At 41.1% G+C, this 18,115-nt stretch overlaps 1 protein-coding gene across 1 annotated transcript in view; it reads right to left on the reverse strand.

Annotated features, from left to right (window-relative positions):
- LOC142759845 (uncharacterized) overlaps nt 1–17,337 on the reverse strand; it is a 34,503-nt gene extending 17,166 nt beyond the window's left edge. The window contains exons 1-6 of the mRNA XM_075862490.1: nt 16,916–17,337; nt 10,817–10,936; nt 8,709–8,828; nt 6,543–6,662; nt 6,338–6,460; nt 5,629–5,711 (exon numbers count right to left, since the gene is read on the reverse strand). Coding sequence (XP_075718605.1) covers nt 5,629–5,711; nt 6,338–6,460; nt 6,543–6,662; nt 8,709–8,828; nt 10,817–10,936; nt 16,916–17,141 — 792 coding nt within the window. The 5' untranslated portion in view covers nt 17,142–17,337. The remainder of the gene's footprint in view (nt 1–5,628; nt 5,712–6,337; nt 6,461–6,542; nt 6,663–8,708; nt 8,829–10,816; nt 10,937–16,915) is intronic.
- Between the last annotated feature and the right edge of the window lie 778 nt (nt 17,338–18,115).

Here is an 18,115-nt window from a genome sequence, read left to right on the forward strand (position 1 = left end):
TGCCCCCTTAGCTGCCCCCATACAGTATAATAGCTGTCGCTAATGATCATGCCACAGTGTCCATGGAGACTGTCCCCTGCATCAGCATTGAATTAAACCATATCTGCATCCTTTTTTTAATGGGGATCTATTCCTTCCTGGGAAACCTCATAAAGCAATAGGAGACCCAAATATTAAACCTCTCTCAAGGATATATCATTAGGTATATGAAAAACTACTCTACTAGTGGACAGAGCTTTTATCACTTAAAGAGGCTCTGTCACCAGATTCTCAAATCCCTATCTCCTATTGCATGTGATCGGCGCTGCAATGTAGGAGAACCGTAACGTTTTTTTTTGTTTTTTTTAAAACGTTAATTTTTGTCCAAGTTATGAGCAATTTTATATATATGCGCAAATGAGCTTTGAAATGGACAACTGGGCGTGTTTTTTTTCGTATGTCCAACTGGGCGTGTATTGTGTTTTTAACTGGGCGTGTTTACTTGTTTTACTAACTGGGCGTTGTGAATAGAAGTGCATGATGCTGACGAATCAGTGACCAATCAGCATCATGCACTCCTCTCCATTCATTTACACAGCAGCATCACGTTCTTACTAGAACACGATGTGCAGCCACATACACAAGTGTCCTGATAATGAATACACATGACCTCCAGCCTGGACGTCATGTGTATTCTGAATCCTGACACTTCTGAATCTTTTCTGTGAGATTTCCAGCAAGGGAAACGAAATCTCGTTTACCTCGTAATCTCGCGAGATTACGCGTGGTTTGCTGGAATCTCACAGAAAAGATTCAGAAGTGAGACAGGTGAACAGATTCGCTCAACCCAAATCCTGAACAGATCTGGGCACAAGCTCAACTTGCCATTGCGATGCGGTATTAAATGAGCTCCTCCCCCGCACAGTTGGTTTCTCCCAGAGAAGAAGAGAATCTCTTAAGGATAGGCCATCAATTTTAAACTCCGGGATAACCACAAGGCACAATTATCAGATTCTGTAAATGTAATCTTACTGGCAACAGGATGTTCTATTTCCACTTACTTTAAAGCTGGAAAACATACGGATGAATGGGAGATGAACAATGGTAACTGCGGGTGAAGTGCACCTAAAAAGATTCTTTGATCCCTGACAAATACACCTTAAGGCCTCATTTACACAAGCGTGTGCGTTTTGCGCAGGCAAAAAAACGCAGCGTTTTGCGTGCGCAAAAGGCACTTGACAGCTCCGTGTGTCATCGGTGTATGATGCGCGGCTGCGTGATTTTCGCGCAGCCGCCATCATAGAGAGGAGGCTAGTCGACGTCAGTCACTGTCCATGGTGCTGAAAGAGTTAACTGATCGGCAGTAACTCTTTCAGCACCCTCGACAGTGCATTCCGATCACCATATCGAGTAACCTGTTAAAAAAAAAAAAAGGAGGTTCGTACTTACCGAGAACTTCCCGGCCGTTGCCTTGGTGACGCGCCTCTCTTGACATCTGGCCCCACCTCCCTGGATGACGCGGCAGTCCATGTGACCGCTGCAGCCTGTGCTTGGCTTGTGATTGGCTGCAGCTGTCACTTGGACTGAATTGTCATCCCAGGAGGTCAGACTGGAGGAAGAAGCCGGGAGTTATCGGTAAGTCAGAACTTTTTTTCTACATGTTCACGTATATTGGGATCGGAAGTCACTGTCTAGGGTGCTGAAACAGTTTAACTCTTTCAGCACCCTGGACAGTGACTGTCTCCTGCCGGGTTCGGTCAAAACGAGTTCGGCCGAACCCGGTGAAGTTCGGTTCGGTCATCTCTAAGACACTCCGTTCGGATGTTTGTAAACAGAAAAGCACGTGGTGCTTTTCTGTTTACATTCAGTTTGACAGCTCTTGCGCGAATCACGCAGTTCGCACGGAAGTGCTTCCGTGCGACCTTCGTGGTTTTCACGCACCCATTGACTTCAATGGGTGCGTGATGCGCGAAAAACGCAGATTTTTAGAACATGTCGTGAGTTTTTTTCAGCGCACTCACGCTGAGCAAAACTCACGGACTGTCTGCATGCCCCCATAGACTTGTATAGGTCCGTGCGACCCGCGTGAAAAGCACACGAGTATCACGGACGTATATCACGTTCGTGTAAATGAGGCCTAAATTGCATTCTTTAGGGCTATGACGGATCTCCGTTTGTTGTGGTCACACCTTAATTCTTTAACAACATGCAAGAAGTACAAAGAGCAACCATGCCCATGATTTAGTAACCACGCAACTCCTTTAGAGACAAAACATGTTGTTCGCACTTAGTGGGTGTGAAAATAAAAAAAATGAAGTGTGCTCTCCCCATCTAAACATTCTGCTCTGAAAAATTGCAGCCAACTAATCTAACATAGGATGGGTTGTTTAGAAGGAAATAGGGGAGTTAAAAGTGAAGCTACACAGCTGGTGTTGCTTGATCGGACCACTGGCCTAGAATCAGGACGGAAATTAGGAAAGAGGAGGGGGGTGGAAATCTGAAAATCTCAGCGTGACAACCCAACCATTTCGTTTGGCGGATGGGCAGATGTCTTCCCATATATTGTAAAAGTACAAAATTCAATTTAACTGCCATGTCTGGTCATATACAACACATACAGGTAAAAGTTTGCACAACTATTATGGTAGTAGATGCAACAATCTTGTGCGTTGAAAACATATTTTAAAAACAATGTAAAATCATGGGCTATAGGTGGTCTCTCTGATTCAAGATCCTTGTATGGCAGATATCCTTTCGTATACTTTAAGGTGTTGTCCAGCTTTTAAGAGTAAAAAATAAAAAAGCCCATACACAACTGTTAAATCCCTGCCATTCCAGTGCCGTTGCTCCCGTAGTCCCCTACCAGTGCCCCCCCCCCCCCCCCGAATGACTGTTGTAGCCAATAACTGGCCACAGCGGTCATTCCAGTATGTACGGCGCGGGATTGCCCAGTGATTGGCTGCAGCGGTACGGCACGTCTCACAAGCAGGAGACCATCGACACTACACTGGAGAGTATGGGCTTTTTTGTTGTTTTTTTATAGTTAATATCCAGATGCCCACATGAAAATAAAAAGATAATTTGGACAAATGCTTTCAATTCCAAAATAGAAGATTCAGTTTATAAATAAACCACTTGCAAGACATATAAATTTATATTTACAGAAAAGAAGAAATACACAGCATTGGAAACCAAGAGAGGTTTATAGACAATGTTATACAGCAGGATAAAGTCCATTCATCCTATATTTGATGAGGGATTTCATTTGCCAAGCAAACAGCAACCTATTGATCAACAGGCAGCTTGTCGTCAATATAACGCACACCACTGATAGGAATCTGCACACATATACAGGCCAGCCACAGATACCGGTCTTTATACATGAACTGATCTCCAGTGGCTTTGGTTCATGTATAATCTACTGCAGAGCTAAACATTAGAAACAACAGGCACCGTTTATTGATCTAATCTCAGGATTTTCTACCAGAATGACTTATCTTTGTATTAGAATAAACACTTTTGTAGTCATTAATCTATAATACATCATCTGTGTTTCAGGATTTGCCAGACCTTTTGCTAAACAGTGTAAACGTTACTAGTCACTTTATTTGCCGAATCTGATATCCCTGTGTTTTCTGTTCCATAGTTGCGGAGGTTCAAATTAGATTTTTGGAGTCTTCAAGTACTAGCTGAACATCAGTTTGTCATATTATAATCTACATTAAAGCGAAGTACTTTACAAATACATTGCTATACTTTTCCAGTACGGATTCTGTTTAAAAGGAGGTTTTCCTTTTTTTGTATATGTATATCTCAAAGAAGTTATCAAAAAAAAAAAAAAAAGGGACTTGGGGATATTGGTGGACAGTAAACTTAAAGGGCTATTCTCATTGCGGATTTGTGGCATATCCATAGGATAAGACATATATGTTTGTTAGATACAGGTTGCAGTTGTGAGACCCACACACATCTCAAGATCGGAGCTCGCTGTGTTACACGGTTTCCGTAACTCCCATCCATTTCTATAGGAGTTCCGAAAATAGCGTAGCTGAGCTGCTTCCGGAACCCCAACCACCTCTACGCCGATTTCCCCACCTCGATGCGAAAGCCAGTGGCCTTCAAAATAGGCGGGACAATGTCTGGGACCCGCATATATTAGACATTTATGGCATATCCCATGGCTATGCCATAAATGTCAGATCAGAATGCCCCTTTAAATCTAGAAACAAGTGCCAGTCAGTAGGTGTGAAGACAAAGAAAAGCATGGGATGAATCAAAAGAGGCATATATGCTAACGTAAAGAACATAATTTTTCTTCTATGCACTAGTCCCTAGTCAGACCACACATGGAATATTGTGTACAATTTTGGACGCCTGTTTATAAAAAGGACAAAGCGGGTGTAAAGAAGGACGACCAAGGTAATTAAGGAAAATGGCGGATTGCAGTACCAAGACAGGTGATCAAACTTGGGGTTATTCAGTTTAGAAAGAAAAAAAAAAAAAAAAAAGACAGCTTAGGGATGATCAGATTACAATGTACAAATATATAATTGGACAGTACAGAGCTCTTCCGAATGATCTTTTTACACCTAGACCTGTCACTATGACAAGGGGGCATCCTCTACGTAAAGGAAAGAAGGTTTCACCCTTATAGTAGACTGGAGTTCTTTACTGTAAATGCAGTGAGACTATGGGACTCGCTGCCACAAAATGAAGGGCCTAGATGCCTTTTATTTTAAGGATCGTGCTCCCATACTTTATAATTAGAGCATGGCCTGCAAAGCGGAGCATAGCTGTCTGCAGCCGGCCGTGCCCATAATCACAGACCGTGATTGGCACGGTCGCGTGCATGGAGCCTCAGTCTAGAGTCCAGGCTGTTTAGCTCACAGAGCATTGCCTAGACTGCATACAATTGTATTTAATTCTCAGCTGAGAGCAGAACTAAGAATGTAGGAATTGTAGCCTATGAGCGTAAAGAGTGTCTTCATTCACTGATAGCAAACAACTTGAAAATAGTAAGGAATTGAAACACAAAGCATATTAGAAAGTTTTAAAACTTCTCATATATACAGTGAGTAAGCTTCATTTACATAAAACGGGAAAAACCCTTAATGCATTTATTATAGCCCACCATTGCATTCAGACTTCCACTGGGTGGTACTAGTATGTGTCAACAGCTTTTAGCTGAACTTCTATAAAGCAATGCATTCTCTTACACTGCATTCTGGGAGTGTTAATTTTTTTTTTATTCACTGGATTATTATACGGTGCAGTAAAGCTGTGCAGTTGCAGAATGCAAATCACCAAAGCATGCTCTGTACAGCCCCTGAACAAGCAGAGCATGTTGGGGAAAACCATGTGATACTTGCAGCAACTCAGGTGCAGTACAACATAAGTAAAGCTATGCATTTGAAAAGACGAATGCTCTTTTGGGGACATGGATATAAATAAAACAGAAACCAATAGGGTATGTATCCAGATAAATTAGTTTAGTTAGATAAGCAATTATTTACAACAATTTTACATAAAAAAAACAAGAACCTGGGAAACTGTAATTTCAACCCCAAGTCAATAATGTACATACATACATACATATTGTACATGCATACATGGCCGCCAGATTCATCACAGTATATTACGGTTTCATACCTGGATTTCTGAGTCTGCTGACTGTAGAAGCAGGGTGAGAACTGGCAGAGCTCCCTCTCGGCACAGGATGCTTTTGATCCGCTCTGTAAGCATACAAAAAACACATTTGTAATACCTCAATAACAATAGGTTTAACTGAAATAATGTCGCTTTCTTCTGCTACTCTCTTCAGTAGACAACCCCATTAAAGCCTCAGTCACTAAGCATATTCTATCTCCATACTCCCTTTAATTTTTTCTTCTTTGGGGTTTTCGACATCTTGGACATTTATAGCAGATACACAACATATGCCATAAATGTCCGATAGGACATCTATAGAATTGGGCCCCCTGACCCCGTATTTTAGCTTCTCTCTCACTCACTGCTCTCTGACTGACAAGGTGGCCAGGAGTACAGAATTAGTCAAGCTCTATTCCCATAGAAATGTGTGGGAGTTACAGAAACAACCTAGCACGGCGAGCGCGGCTGTTTCCGTAACTGGGAAGCTATGGATAGACAAAGTTATAGAATTTATGTTTCTTCTACTTAAGGAGATATTGCAATTTTTTGCTCCATTTTTTTAATTTTGGGTTAAAATGCCCTTTCATTTTTATGAACACAATGGATGTAAAGATCACCAGAATTTGTGCTGAACTATAAGTAACTTCTTGTGCAGATGGGGTTTCAGGTGTGGTAACAGAAAAAGGAATGCAAACCAATGTACAATAACCTGATCGAGTCAAGTTCAGGATAGCTCCAACAGCGTTTTGTTGCACCCTAGGATCATAGGATTTTGCCAATGTAAGCAGAGGCAAAATTCCTCCAGCAATACCGATAGCCTCACGATTGGATTCTGAAACAAAGCGTACATTCAGTTAAAAGTAAAGAAATAAAAAGTTAGCAGGATATATCTTTACAATAATTTTAATCTTCACCTGATATAGCCAAAGTCATGATGCATGCACAGGAGTTACACTGTACAGCCGAATCACCAGACTCAAGCAGCTCAAGTATTGGCTCAAGCAGTCCCACCTGGACTACATGCTCCTTATTCACTGTAAAGAGACAATATAGGTTTAACCTCTGATATTTAAAACGGAATACATTAAACCTTCTTGTTTTGTGAAAATACATCACATTGTTTACGTATTTTCATCCTGCATTTTTACAACAAATATATTTAATAGGTACATATGTGTGTATGTGAAAATAACTGCACGGATATTATTGTATTGTGGGAACCCCTATCAGGCATTTATGACATATCCTGTGGATGTTTCAGAATTGCCTTAGATGGAAATACTCCTTTAACTGGTTGCCGACACAGGACGAGTATGCTCGTCCTGAGCGGCGAGCACTTCGCGCATTAGGACGAGCATACTCGTCCTGTGTGACAGCCGTCCCTGCCGTCTCTGTGTGTGCGATCGAGAGCGGGGCAACGGCTGTAATACACAGCCACGGCCCCGCTCTGACAGCGGAGAGGAGAGAAACATTTTCTCTCCGCTGTTAACCCTTTGAACGCCGCGATGACAGCTGATCGCGGCGTTCAAGGAGAGGGGACTGCACATTGATCGCGTCACAGAAAATAACTGTGACGCGATCAAAGCCCACAACTCGTATGGCCAGACAGCCCAGGGTCCAGTGAAGGACCCCAGGGCTGTCTGAACATATTTCCTGTTGTTAGGGCATACTGAGGTATGCCCTAACAACTGCCTGTGTACGATCAGTAACAGGCTAATGTACTGGCATATAGATCTATGCCAGTACATTGCAGTTACAAAATAAAAATCAAAATGATAAATCCCTTTATGGGATTAAAAAAAAAAGTTAAATGAATGTAAAAAAAAAAATAAATGGTAAATAAATAAATAAAATACACAGAAACAGACATTTTTTTATAATAAATCAACTTTTTAAAATATAAGTCCCAAAACATGAAATATAGACATATTTGGTATCGCCACGACCGTAACAACCTGTACTACAAATGTATAACATTATTTATTATGATCGGTGTATGGTGTAAAAAAAATAATATTAAAACTGCAGCGCAACTGCTTTTTTTCTGCATTTTAATCTAATTAAAAATTTATAGAAATTAAACGATAATGTATTTGTACCAAAAAATGGTACGTACATAAAAGTACAACTCGTCCCGCAAAAAACAAAGTCTCATACAACTACGTCGTACAAAAAATAAAAGCGGTATGAGCGTCGGGATGCAAAGAGGGAAATGTAAAAAAAAATTGCTCTGTCCTCAAGGCTAAAATTGGCCGTGTCCTTAAGGGGTTAATTCATTTATCTAAAAGGGAATCTGTCAACAGTTTTGAGGCCTCAAAACAGCTGCCAGCACGATATAGGGGAGGGCATTGTAACCATACCTTTTGCCTTGGTCAATGTTCGATTCCCCCGGGTCCATGGTCTCAAGTGTCACTGAGGCAGGAGTCAGTGCTTCTTGGCTCTCCTCACTACCAGTGACCGCCCCTTTGCTCCGAGTGACTGCTTTAGTGGCCTCCCGGTTGTCCACTAGAGAGGTCACTCAGAGCAGAGAATGGCACTTGCAACTGCCACCCTTGAAGGATTAAATGTTGGTTGCATGACCGACGTTAAAAGGTAACATTACCCTGCCCTATCCCTACACTGTATAAGCTGTCAGCAGTTTTGAGGCCTCATGACTGCTGACAGAGAAACAGAGTAGGGAAAAGGAGAAACTGACATTTGATTCTCCAAGCGCCGTGGTGGCAAGTGCCACTCTCTGCTCTAGTAGCCAAGCAGGAGACCACTAGAACCCTCATTTAGAACGGGGAAGAAGAGCTGGCAGAGAGCAATGCAGGAGAACCCAGAAGCTTTTCCACATCAAGTGCCTGTCTCAGTGGCGCTTACGACCGCGGTGCTGTGGAATCAAACATTGATTTCTCGGTCATGAAACTTGCATGAACGAGACAGAAGGTATTTTTTAAATGTCCTTCTCCTCCCTTATATCGCTCGGTCAGCAGATTTAAAGCTTCAAAACTGATGACAGATTTTCTTCAAGGGAAGACACATTTTTAGCACTTTAGTGTACGGTGAAAAAGTGTATGTATTTGTAGTGTAAGACTTACAATTTCCTTCAAGCAGAAAGTTCACAAGAGATAAAGAAGACATCTGCTGAACCTCTAAGTCACTGGATTGTAGCAATGGCTGGTATGGCTCCAGGAACTCTGGTGGTAGATGTGTATTCACTATGGATATAATGAGGCATGAAAGTTAATGAACAGTTTGTCAATGCAATCGCCTACAATTTCCAAAAACTATATCAGTGGTTTTTTTAAAAAACATGTAACATGTTAAAAATAGTTCTCTCGATTTTATACATCTTGGTTTAATATTGCAGGTCCTGATCCCAGAGGCTAATGCTAGCTACGGTGATACTTAAAATCCTCAGATTTCTTCCTGCTGCTCTTGGCGAAGGTCAAAGATGGAGGTACCAAGTGGATGTTCCCCCATCTTTTAGCTAAAAGTGCATGGTCAATAAGATGTATAATACCCGTTGTATTCTCAATAAAAACTTGTCTGATTTTAAAAAAAAAAAAAAAAAAAAAAAGTGCATGGTCAATCTTAAATAATGGGATTCACTAGGTTTTCCTCACACTTTAGAAGAAGTTCAGAGATGCTGTCAGGCATGGTACTTTTAGACTAAATACAACCCATTATAAAAAGGAGGACTTGTATTGGTCGTCAGATTGTTTCCCTGGAGGTTTTTTTTTTTTTTTTTTTGTTTTTTTTTGAGAGGGCAGGGGGGCAAAACCTAAACTTAAATTTCACTAAACGCAGACCTTAGAGAGAAGGGCTTTAAGATAAACGTCCCCTAAATTATCTCTTCTACAACAGAAGATACATACTCGGGTGGTTATTATCAATTCATAGAAGGTCCCGTAAAGGTGCATAATACAAGTGGATTGAAAAGTCAATCTCGTCATACCTTTCATCACCTCCCAGTCAAACAACAGTTTTAGAATGGGGAACAGTTTATTTTATACACAAACTCTAGCCCTGTTATAACAAAGGGATTACCTAGGATGCCAAATAAAGTACAACAACGTGGAAAAAACAAAAAAAACTAGAATATAAAAATAAAAGCAGATGTTTTTTTAGATCCAAATTTTGGTAGTTATAGTCTTTTCAGCATACAGAACAGTAAAAATATTCAGGGAACTGTAAATGTTTTCATCTTATTGGATTTAACTAGAATTATAATAAAACGTTTCACTTAAACTTAATATATCGGTAACTTATATACGGCTGTATATATAATATACAGGGTGGGCCATTTGTATGGATACACCTAAATAAAATGGGAATGGTTGGTGATATTAACTTCCTGTTTGTGGCACATTAGTATATGGGAGGGGGAAACTTTTCAAGCTGGGTGTTGACCATGGCGGCCATTTTGAAGTCGGACATTTTGTATCCAACTTTAGTTTTTTCAATGGGAAGAGGGTCATGTGACATCAAACTTATCGAGAATGTCACAAGAAAAACAATGGTGTGCTTGGTTTTAACGTTACTTTATTCTTTCATGAGTTATTTACAAGTTTCTGACCACTTATAAAATGTGTTCAAAGTGCTGCCCATTGTGTTGGATTGTCAATGCAACCCTCTTCTCCCACTCTTCACACACTGATAGCAACACTGCAGAAGAAATGCTAGCACAGGCTTCCAGTATCCGTAGTTTCAGTTGCTGCACATCTCGTATCTTCACAGCATAGACAATTGCCTTCAGATGACCCCAAAGATAAAAGTCTAAGGGGGTCAGATCGGGAGACCTAGGGGGCCATTCAACTTGCCCATGACGACCAATCCACTTTCCAGGAAACTGTTCATCTAGGAATGCTCGGACCGGACACCCATAATGACATAAATAACTCATGAAAGAATAAAAGTAACGTTAAAACCAAGCACACCATTGTTTTACTTGTGAAATTCTCGATAAGTTTGATGTGTCACATGACCCTCTTCCCATTGAAAAAACTAAAGTTGGATACAAAATGGCCAACTTCAAAATGGCCACCATGGTCAACACCCAGCTTGAAAAGTTTCCCCCCTCCCATATACTAATGTGCCACAAACAGGAAGTTAATATCACCAACCATTCCCATTTTATTTAGGTGTATCCATATAAATGGCCCACCCTGTATATTGAACAGTGATATCAACTTAAAATACTCACTGTGCTGGCTCATATGCAGGTAGTACAGTGCAGCCGAATGTTGTAGGTCAGAATTTTCTGAAAATGCCAAGATCATCAGTGCATCTAGAGTTTCTTTTCCCACTGGAGATTCATTGAGTCCTTGAAATATAAAATAAGTATATGAACAAAAAAAAAAAAAATAATCTCATCTGCCTAAAATGTCCACTCTCAATAACAAAAGTACTTATATCAGAAAAGTCTTTGATTATGTAAATATATGTAAGAGGAAGGAGAGGGAAGGGGGATACAAACAGAATATTCATGACCACACTACTGTATAAACAAAGCACACAAAAGATCCCAAAAGGGAGAAAAAGGAAACCAGACAAAAAGTGTGTGTGCACAGACTAAAATACTGTTTAACATAGAAATAGTTTGGATCACAGAAAAGACCCAGTATGTGCATTCAGCCTACTCATTTATGGAGTTCAAACAAAGTCTTTGGGTAGAACATTTTTATTCAAATAGCATGTTTGGTTGTTTACAGAACGCCCATTGAAGGAAATGGAGAGAGCCACACACAACCTCTACATTGACTCTCTGTCTGGATGCAGTACAGCCTCACCAGATTAGACGGGGGTTGGGTGACCACCATTCTGGAGATAGGTGTGGGACCCAGAGCTGGGACCCGCATCGATCAGACATTTATGGTAGATCTTGTCGATATGCCACAAATGTTTAAGTTGGGAATACCCCTTTAAAGTTTAAATCATAGGCCAAATTGTACAGTGGGACCCACAAAGCAATGCAAATGATGTACCGGCATACCACACCTAGACTATTATCTGGAGTTCAGAAATCTAGGCAGTTACGTTACATAGGAAAATTGCAGACAACCATCGGCAATTTCCATGCCAACAGCCAACCGTATATTTCTAATATACTTCTATTATGCCATATAATGAATTTTCCCAGAGTTCTCATTTACAGTCCAGTGAAGCAAGCAGAGCAGATGCAGTGCCAGCCGTAGGGACGTGTCGTTTGTTGCTACTAAAGGGGCACTACTAGCGCTGATGATCTGGGCAACCGGAGTTTGCACCCCGATCACACACTTGGTGGCTGAACCTATAAAAAGGCAACTGCACTGGATTTATTCCTTAGTTTATTGCTTGGACAATGTTGTGTAGGCAACTCTCTGACCATGTTATTTGGGTCACTGTATGACACTGTTATTTGTACAATGTACACCCTCCACCCCTAGGCTGGCAATGAGCAGACGTGACTGCCCGTTATCTCAGGATAACAAGTTAGTTCTTTAGATACAGGCACGAGGTCCATAAAATTAATGCCCGGAAGCTCACATCTTGGTTACAGACAGACAATGGCTTTTACGTACTTGCGCTAGTCGTATACATTAGTGGGAAACAAGGATCATCCATACTGGATTTCAACATGTCCTCTCACTTGTTTTCCGGGGAGATAAGTTAAGCCAGAGGTATCTGGCAACGTCTCCTCCTCTCCCTATTGATGACTTAGGGCTCATTCAGATGAGCGTAATACTCGTCCGTGTGCTGTGTGTTGAAATAACTCACAGCACACGGACCCATTCATTTCAATGGGGCTATTAAGACACGCGTGAGTTTTCACGCAGCAAGTGTCCGTTGCGTGATACTCACTGCCTATATTGGTGCGTTTTTTGCGCACCTAGTCCCCCATCGAAGTCTATGTGTGCGTAAAAACCACAGGGAGCACACGGACGACATCCATGTGCTGTCCGCATTTCATGCATCAGTTACATAGAAAAGCAGAGAAATAAATGGGGAGGTAAAACATGCAACACATAGCAGATGTTGCGATTTTTGCAGTGGAAAAGCTGCGATTCCACTGCAAGAATCGCAACTCAGGAAAAATACAAATATATATTCTACCTACCCAGATTTTTCTGCTCCTGAATCCAGCCCGGCCTCAAGGGATGACTTTTCATCCCATATGACTGCTGCAGCGGTCACATTGAATGAAAAGTCATCCCAGGAGGCTGGGCTGCAGGACGTCAGAGTGATGTATCGCCATGACTACGAGTAAGTATACGCTGTCTTTTTATTTTCCGTGCTTTTTTCCGCAACTGACGTTTTGGCAGAAAAACGGCACCACAATTAGCGATTTTTCATCCGGAATTCCCTGCGGGGAGTTTTACGCAGCGTATCTGCCCTGTTTGAACATACCCTTAAATTGAAGCACAACTAGTATGTTGTGAGTTACTGTTATCAGTCATGGGCAAAGGGCCCTGCTCAAGTCAGAAAGCTTAAAAGGATATGTAAACCTTTGAAGGGATTTTTTTTTTTTTTTTTTTAATAAACAGTTCAGTCAGTGTGATTGGTGTAACTTTTTAATTAGTCTTTATTAAAAATTTGTTTTACTTTGGAGATACAGCTGCTCTGTATTCTCTATACAGAGCAGCTGTATGTAGCGCTAAATCCTGTTCCCGTCAGGTCCACGGGACTGACGGGTTCAGTGTCCTACGTGACACGCAGGTTCCCCTGGTTATCTATCACATCTAAGTTCATAACTTAGCCAGCCATCTTTAATTGAACAACAGAATGATATGTAAATATACACATCCATCAACATTTGTTTAACACTATGATTCCAAACGAATGCAATGGTATACTTAAATTTGGTAGATACGTTTGATTCACTAACCTGGTGGTCTACTTCATGTAAGGGCTAAGGAGAAAGCGCAGGGGTTAAAGGGCATGAAAGCTTTACCAAAAGCATTTGTATGGAGAACTGTATTTTTACTACATTACTGTTTATATTAAAAATAAAAGTATTATAATTATGGACAACCCCTTTAATTCTCAAGGAATGTTGTCTGTAGTCTTCTTGGCATCTAAGGAAGACTAAAACTGCTTGAACCCTCTTTATCATGGGTTGGGGGGGTCTCAGCTTGTCAAGAGCTTTGCACGGTCACAAAAAATAGTCACTATAGAATTAGAATGGAAATTAATATACAACTTTTATTTAGGGGCGTAGATATAGGGGGTGTAGAGGTAGCAGTCGCACCCAGGCCCTGGAGCCTAAGGGGGCCCAAAAGGCCCTCAACTGCATAAAAAGACACCAGTATTATAAATTAATTGGGAGGTGGGGGCCGTGCTACAGATTTTGTATTGGGGCCCTGGAGCTTCAAGTTACGCCTCTGCTTCTATTGCCTCATTTGGACTGATACCTACAGACTTTAAAATCAAATATGAATCGGGAGTACCATTCATAATTCTCTGTAGCCCTATTGATAGAAGAGGGGTAAGAGAAGAGTCTGATAAAATAGGGCTGATGAAAGCAAGATGATAAGGGCCCTATTACTCCGTCCAATCATCGGGCAAACGAGCGTTCACAGAAGGCTAGTCCTGCGTAAACAGGGCAACGATTAGCTGAATTTGCTTATTGCATCATTTTAAATACTGAAAATATTATCGTTGTCAGCAGCACAACTCCCTGTGTAAACCGTGAGACGCACTGTTGACATAATAACGTATGGGGACGAGTGATCGGAACAACGAGCGCTCGTCCACATACATAGCTCCGTGTGACATGAGCAAGCGAGCACCGATCAACGAGCTGTCTCGTTGATCGGTGCTCATTTACACGGCACACGTCCAGCACATGCACACGACTGCAATTGTCATCCGTAATTATGGATGAAATCGCGGACCCATTAATTTCTATTGGCCACGAACATCTTTCCGTATATTTACGGATGTGTGGCCGGGCCATAGAAATGATCCGCAAAATATGGAACATGTCCTATTCTTGTCTGAAATTGCGGTACAGACATGCCCATAAAGGTCTATCGGCGATAGCGCAATTGCGGACGGCTATCTGTAGCTATTGGATCCATATGCGCGGACAGTAAAAACTATTACGGTCGTGTGCATGAAGCCTAAGAGTATGTTCACACGCCCTATTTACGGACGTAATTCAGGCGTTTTACGGCTCCAAACATCTGCCCATTGAAATCAATGGGGGTTACGATGTTCTGTGCACACAGGTTTTTTTGTTTTTTACGCTCCGCTGTCAAAAGACGACGCGTAAAAAGACGCCCGCGTCAAAGAAGTGCATGTCACTTCTTGAGACGTAATTGGAGCCATTTTTCATGGACTTCATTGAAAAACAGCTCCAATTATGTCCGTAATTGATGCCACAAAAAAAAACGCTAGTACGAGCAATTACGTCTGAAATTCAGGAGCTGTTTTCGCCTCAAAACAGCTCCGTAATTTCAGGAGTATTGGACGCTGCCGTGTGAACATACCCTAACTCTCTCCCTCTTGCTGACGTTTTCTATACGGTCTCAGACTATTTCTATACCCTTTCTCCCTACTAATCATTCAATACACAATATATTCTCAGCTCCGATTCCTGCATGAATTACAATAGAGGACTGCTGTCTCTCAACATGTTCCAGCAGATTTGATTATCCTTGCCCCATCAGTAGCACTTCGATATATAATAAAATAACAAATGACATCCAGCACCTATCATGTGCTGGACACATGATAGAGTTCACAAAAAAAATAAAAAAATGGAAAAAGCTGTGTTTTTATTCAAAGTAGAGCTCTTGAAACCGGTCTGATAGTTGAAGGACTTTTTAATACAGAAGGACTACGCTTTATATACATAAAACTACTTCAAGGTACTTTGAACGATTCCAGATGAATAGATACTGCAGATTATATGACTTATTGGATGCCCAAATCAAACACGTGAAATCTCGAACAAAAGTATAAACCAGATCTGAAGTAGTATGGGTACATATAAAGAAATATCCACAAAGACTTTTAGGGGATAGACCTCACAGCTACTAAATAATTGTCACGTACACAAATAGTAGATTTAATTTCTATTGCTGCAGATCTAAGATTATCATGGCTGAATACACCGGCATCAGCAAAACTCCCAATTTTACAAACAGTATAGAATATAAATCTACATACGGATTTATACAACATCTCAAGTCACCCATTTAGGCCACCTTCACCTGGCAGTATTCTGCATGCCAAAACCAGGAGTGGGTCCATAACATGGCAGAGATACAAGTCTTTCATTCTACTTTTCCCCCTGTTTATACTCCACTCCTGGTTTTGGCTCACAAATACTGATGGAATATACTGATCAAAACACTTGTGTGAAAGTGGCCCTATAGAGAAGACAAAACCCATCAATGTAATAGTCTCCGGTTTTCATATACTCTTCTTGCTATATGTGCCTACAGCATATCAGCAGGTGATCTGACAATTCCAATGACTTTGAACATATCGAACTAGCGATGGTTACACCATTATCAGTGATGTGTGAAGTTTACACTAAGTTGGTTTATAAAACAATTTTTCACAAACACACACACACACACACACACACATACATATATATATACACACACACACACACACACACACATACATACACACACAATGAAATACAAACATGCCTATCAGATTCTGCTACAATGGCTGTGGCAGCTTACAATTCTGGAACATGTAAATGAAAGCCAGCCATCTTTAATTGAACAACAGCATGATATGTAAATATACACATCCAGCAACATTTGTTTTGCACTATGATTCCGCAATATTTACAACATCTGTAAAAATAGACACTTGGTAACAGTATGTCTTTATAGTCACCTATTTGCAGACAAATGTCCCCATGACAGCAACCTGGGGGAAAAAAATCAATAGCAAAACACAAAAGACCAAATACTCACTATCCCTTAGCAACATTATACATATCAAAACCTGGATTTATCTTTCCCACACAAGCAACACAATCTACTCACACACATAAAACAACGACAGGTTTTCCTTCTTATCAATGCTCATCCATAAAACAAGTAGCCCATAGACAACCATGTAGGATATTTAAAGTCACATGCACAATGCTACCAGTTACTATTTTAAGCCATGATGGATCTGAGCAAAAGGAAGTGACCACCCAGGTGAATAAACACGTGTAGAAAAAAAACACAAGACAAGCCCATCCCCCTATGTTCTCCAGGATGTATGTCCTATGTAGCCTTCATGTCAATAAAACATACATGAAGAGCACTCATGTCTTCCAAATAATGGGCATTGTGGTGCCAGTTACCTGTCTCCATGTGGTTGAGGAACTCCTGGGCAGCCTGCTTCTCATGGCTTTGAAGGACAGGCTCATAGAGCTGCTTCATTTTGGATCTCCGGAGATTCAGACAGCAGCACTCGCTAAGGAGAGCAAAACATTGCTTGATGTGCTCCACTATCCTAGACGACAATCTCCTGACAAAGTTGAGAAAATCCTGCACCAGCTGAGCGCATCTCCCACACAGGTGACCCATGCTTGCTCTAGTGATGGACACAACTGGAGCCTGAATGACCTTGTAGATCCACTGTAACGCTGGCTGCTAATGCACTGCTCATAAAGCCATTGCCTACATCAGCTGGTCAGCACCGCTGTGCATGCACTTCACATGATCTGCAGCAGAGGGATCAGCTCTGTGGAGGCAGCAGACAAAGAACGGTGACGTCACCGGATCCCTCTGCAGGACGACTGCAAAATCACACAGTGATGTAATGCCCGGACACGCCCCTTTCCAGGCTGCTTCCTCTCAATTGGTCGGTAGGATGCCAGGCTTAACACAGCAAAACTGGATATTCCAGTTCTAACATGAACAAAGGAGCTGACATATGTGGAGGACAGTAAACATTAATAATATAATGTCTTAATCTGTGGTAACACAGTTTTAGAATATATATAAAAAAATATATATTTTTTTTTAACCCAAACCGCATTTATTATACCAAGTCAATACATGGTAGTGGCAAAAAGTCTAAATCATTTCTTATACTGGCACATGCACATATAAACACCCCCCCCCCCATTAGAATGTATGTACACTACACACACACACACGTACACGTACAAAATCTATGCAACCACACATACAAAAACACCACTACACACATAAAACACATGGTCAGACTATTCATACTAGAATCATAGCTTACGTTTATAAAAGAGCCAAGACAGCAATGCCAGATCCATTTCCGTCAGGGTTCCAGTATTTCTGCTGGCAAGAATAGCCATACTGACTGCACTTTTCTTGCTGTCAAAAATCCTGGAGACCCTGACGGAAACCCAGACAGACCCCATTAACATTACGTCAGTGCCTACAATGTCTTAGGCTATGTTCACACACTTAGCAAAAAACATCTGGAAAAAAAATTTCATTTTCAGAAGTTTTTAATTCAAAGTTGCGTTTTTCGCAGCATTTTTAGGAGCTGTTTTTCTATAGAGTCTACGAAAAACGGC

Source organism: Rhinoderma darwinii, chromosome 4 (assembly GCF_050947455.1).
Source record: "Rhinoderma darwinii isolate aRhiDar2 chromosome 4, aRhiDar2.hap1, whole genome shotgun sequence".
Classification (NCBI taxonomy): Eukaryota; Metazoa; Chordata; class Amphibia; order Anura; family Rhinodermatidae; genus Rhinoderma; species Rhinoderma darwinii.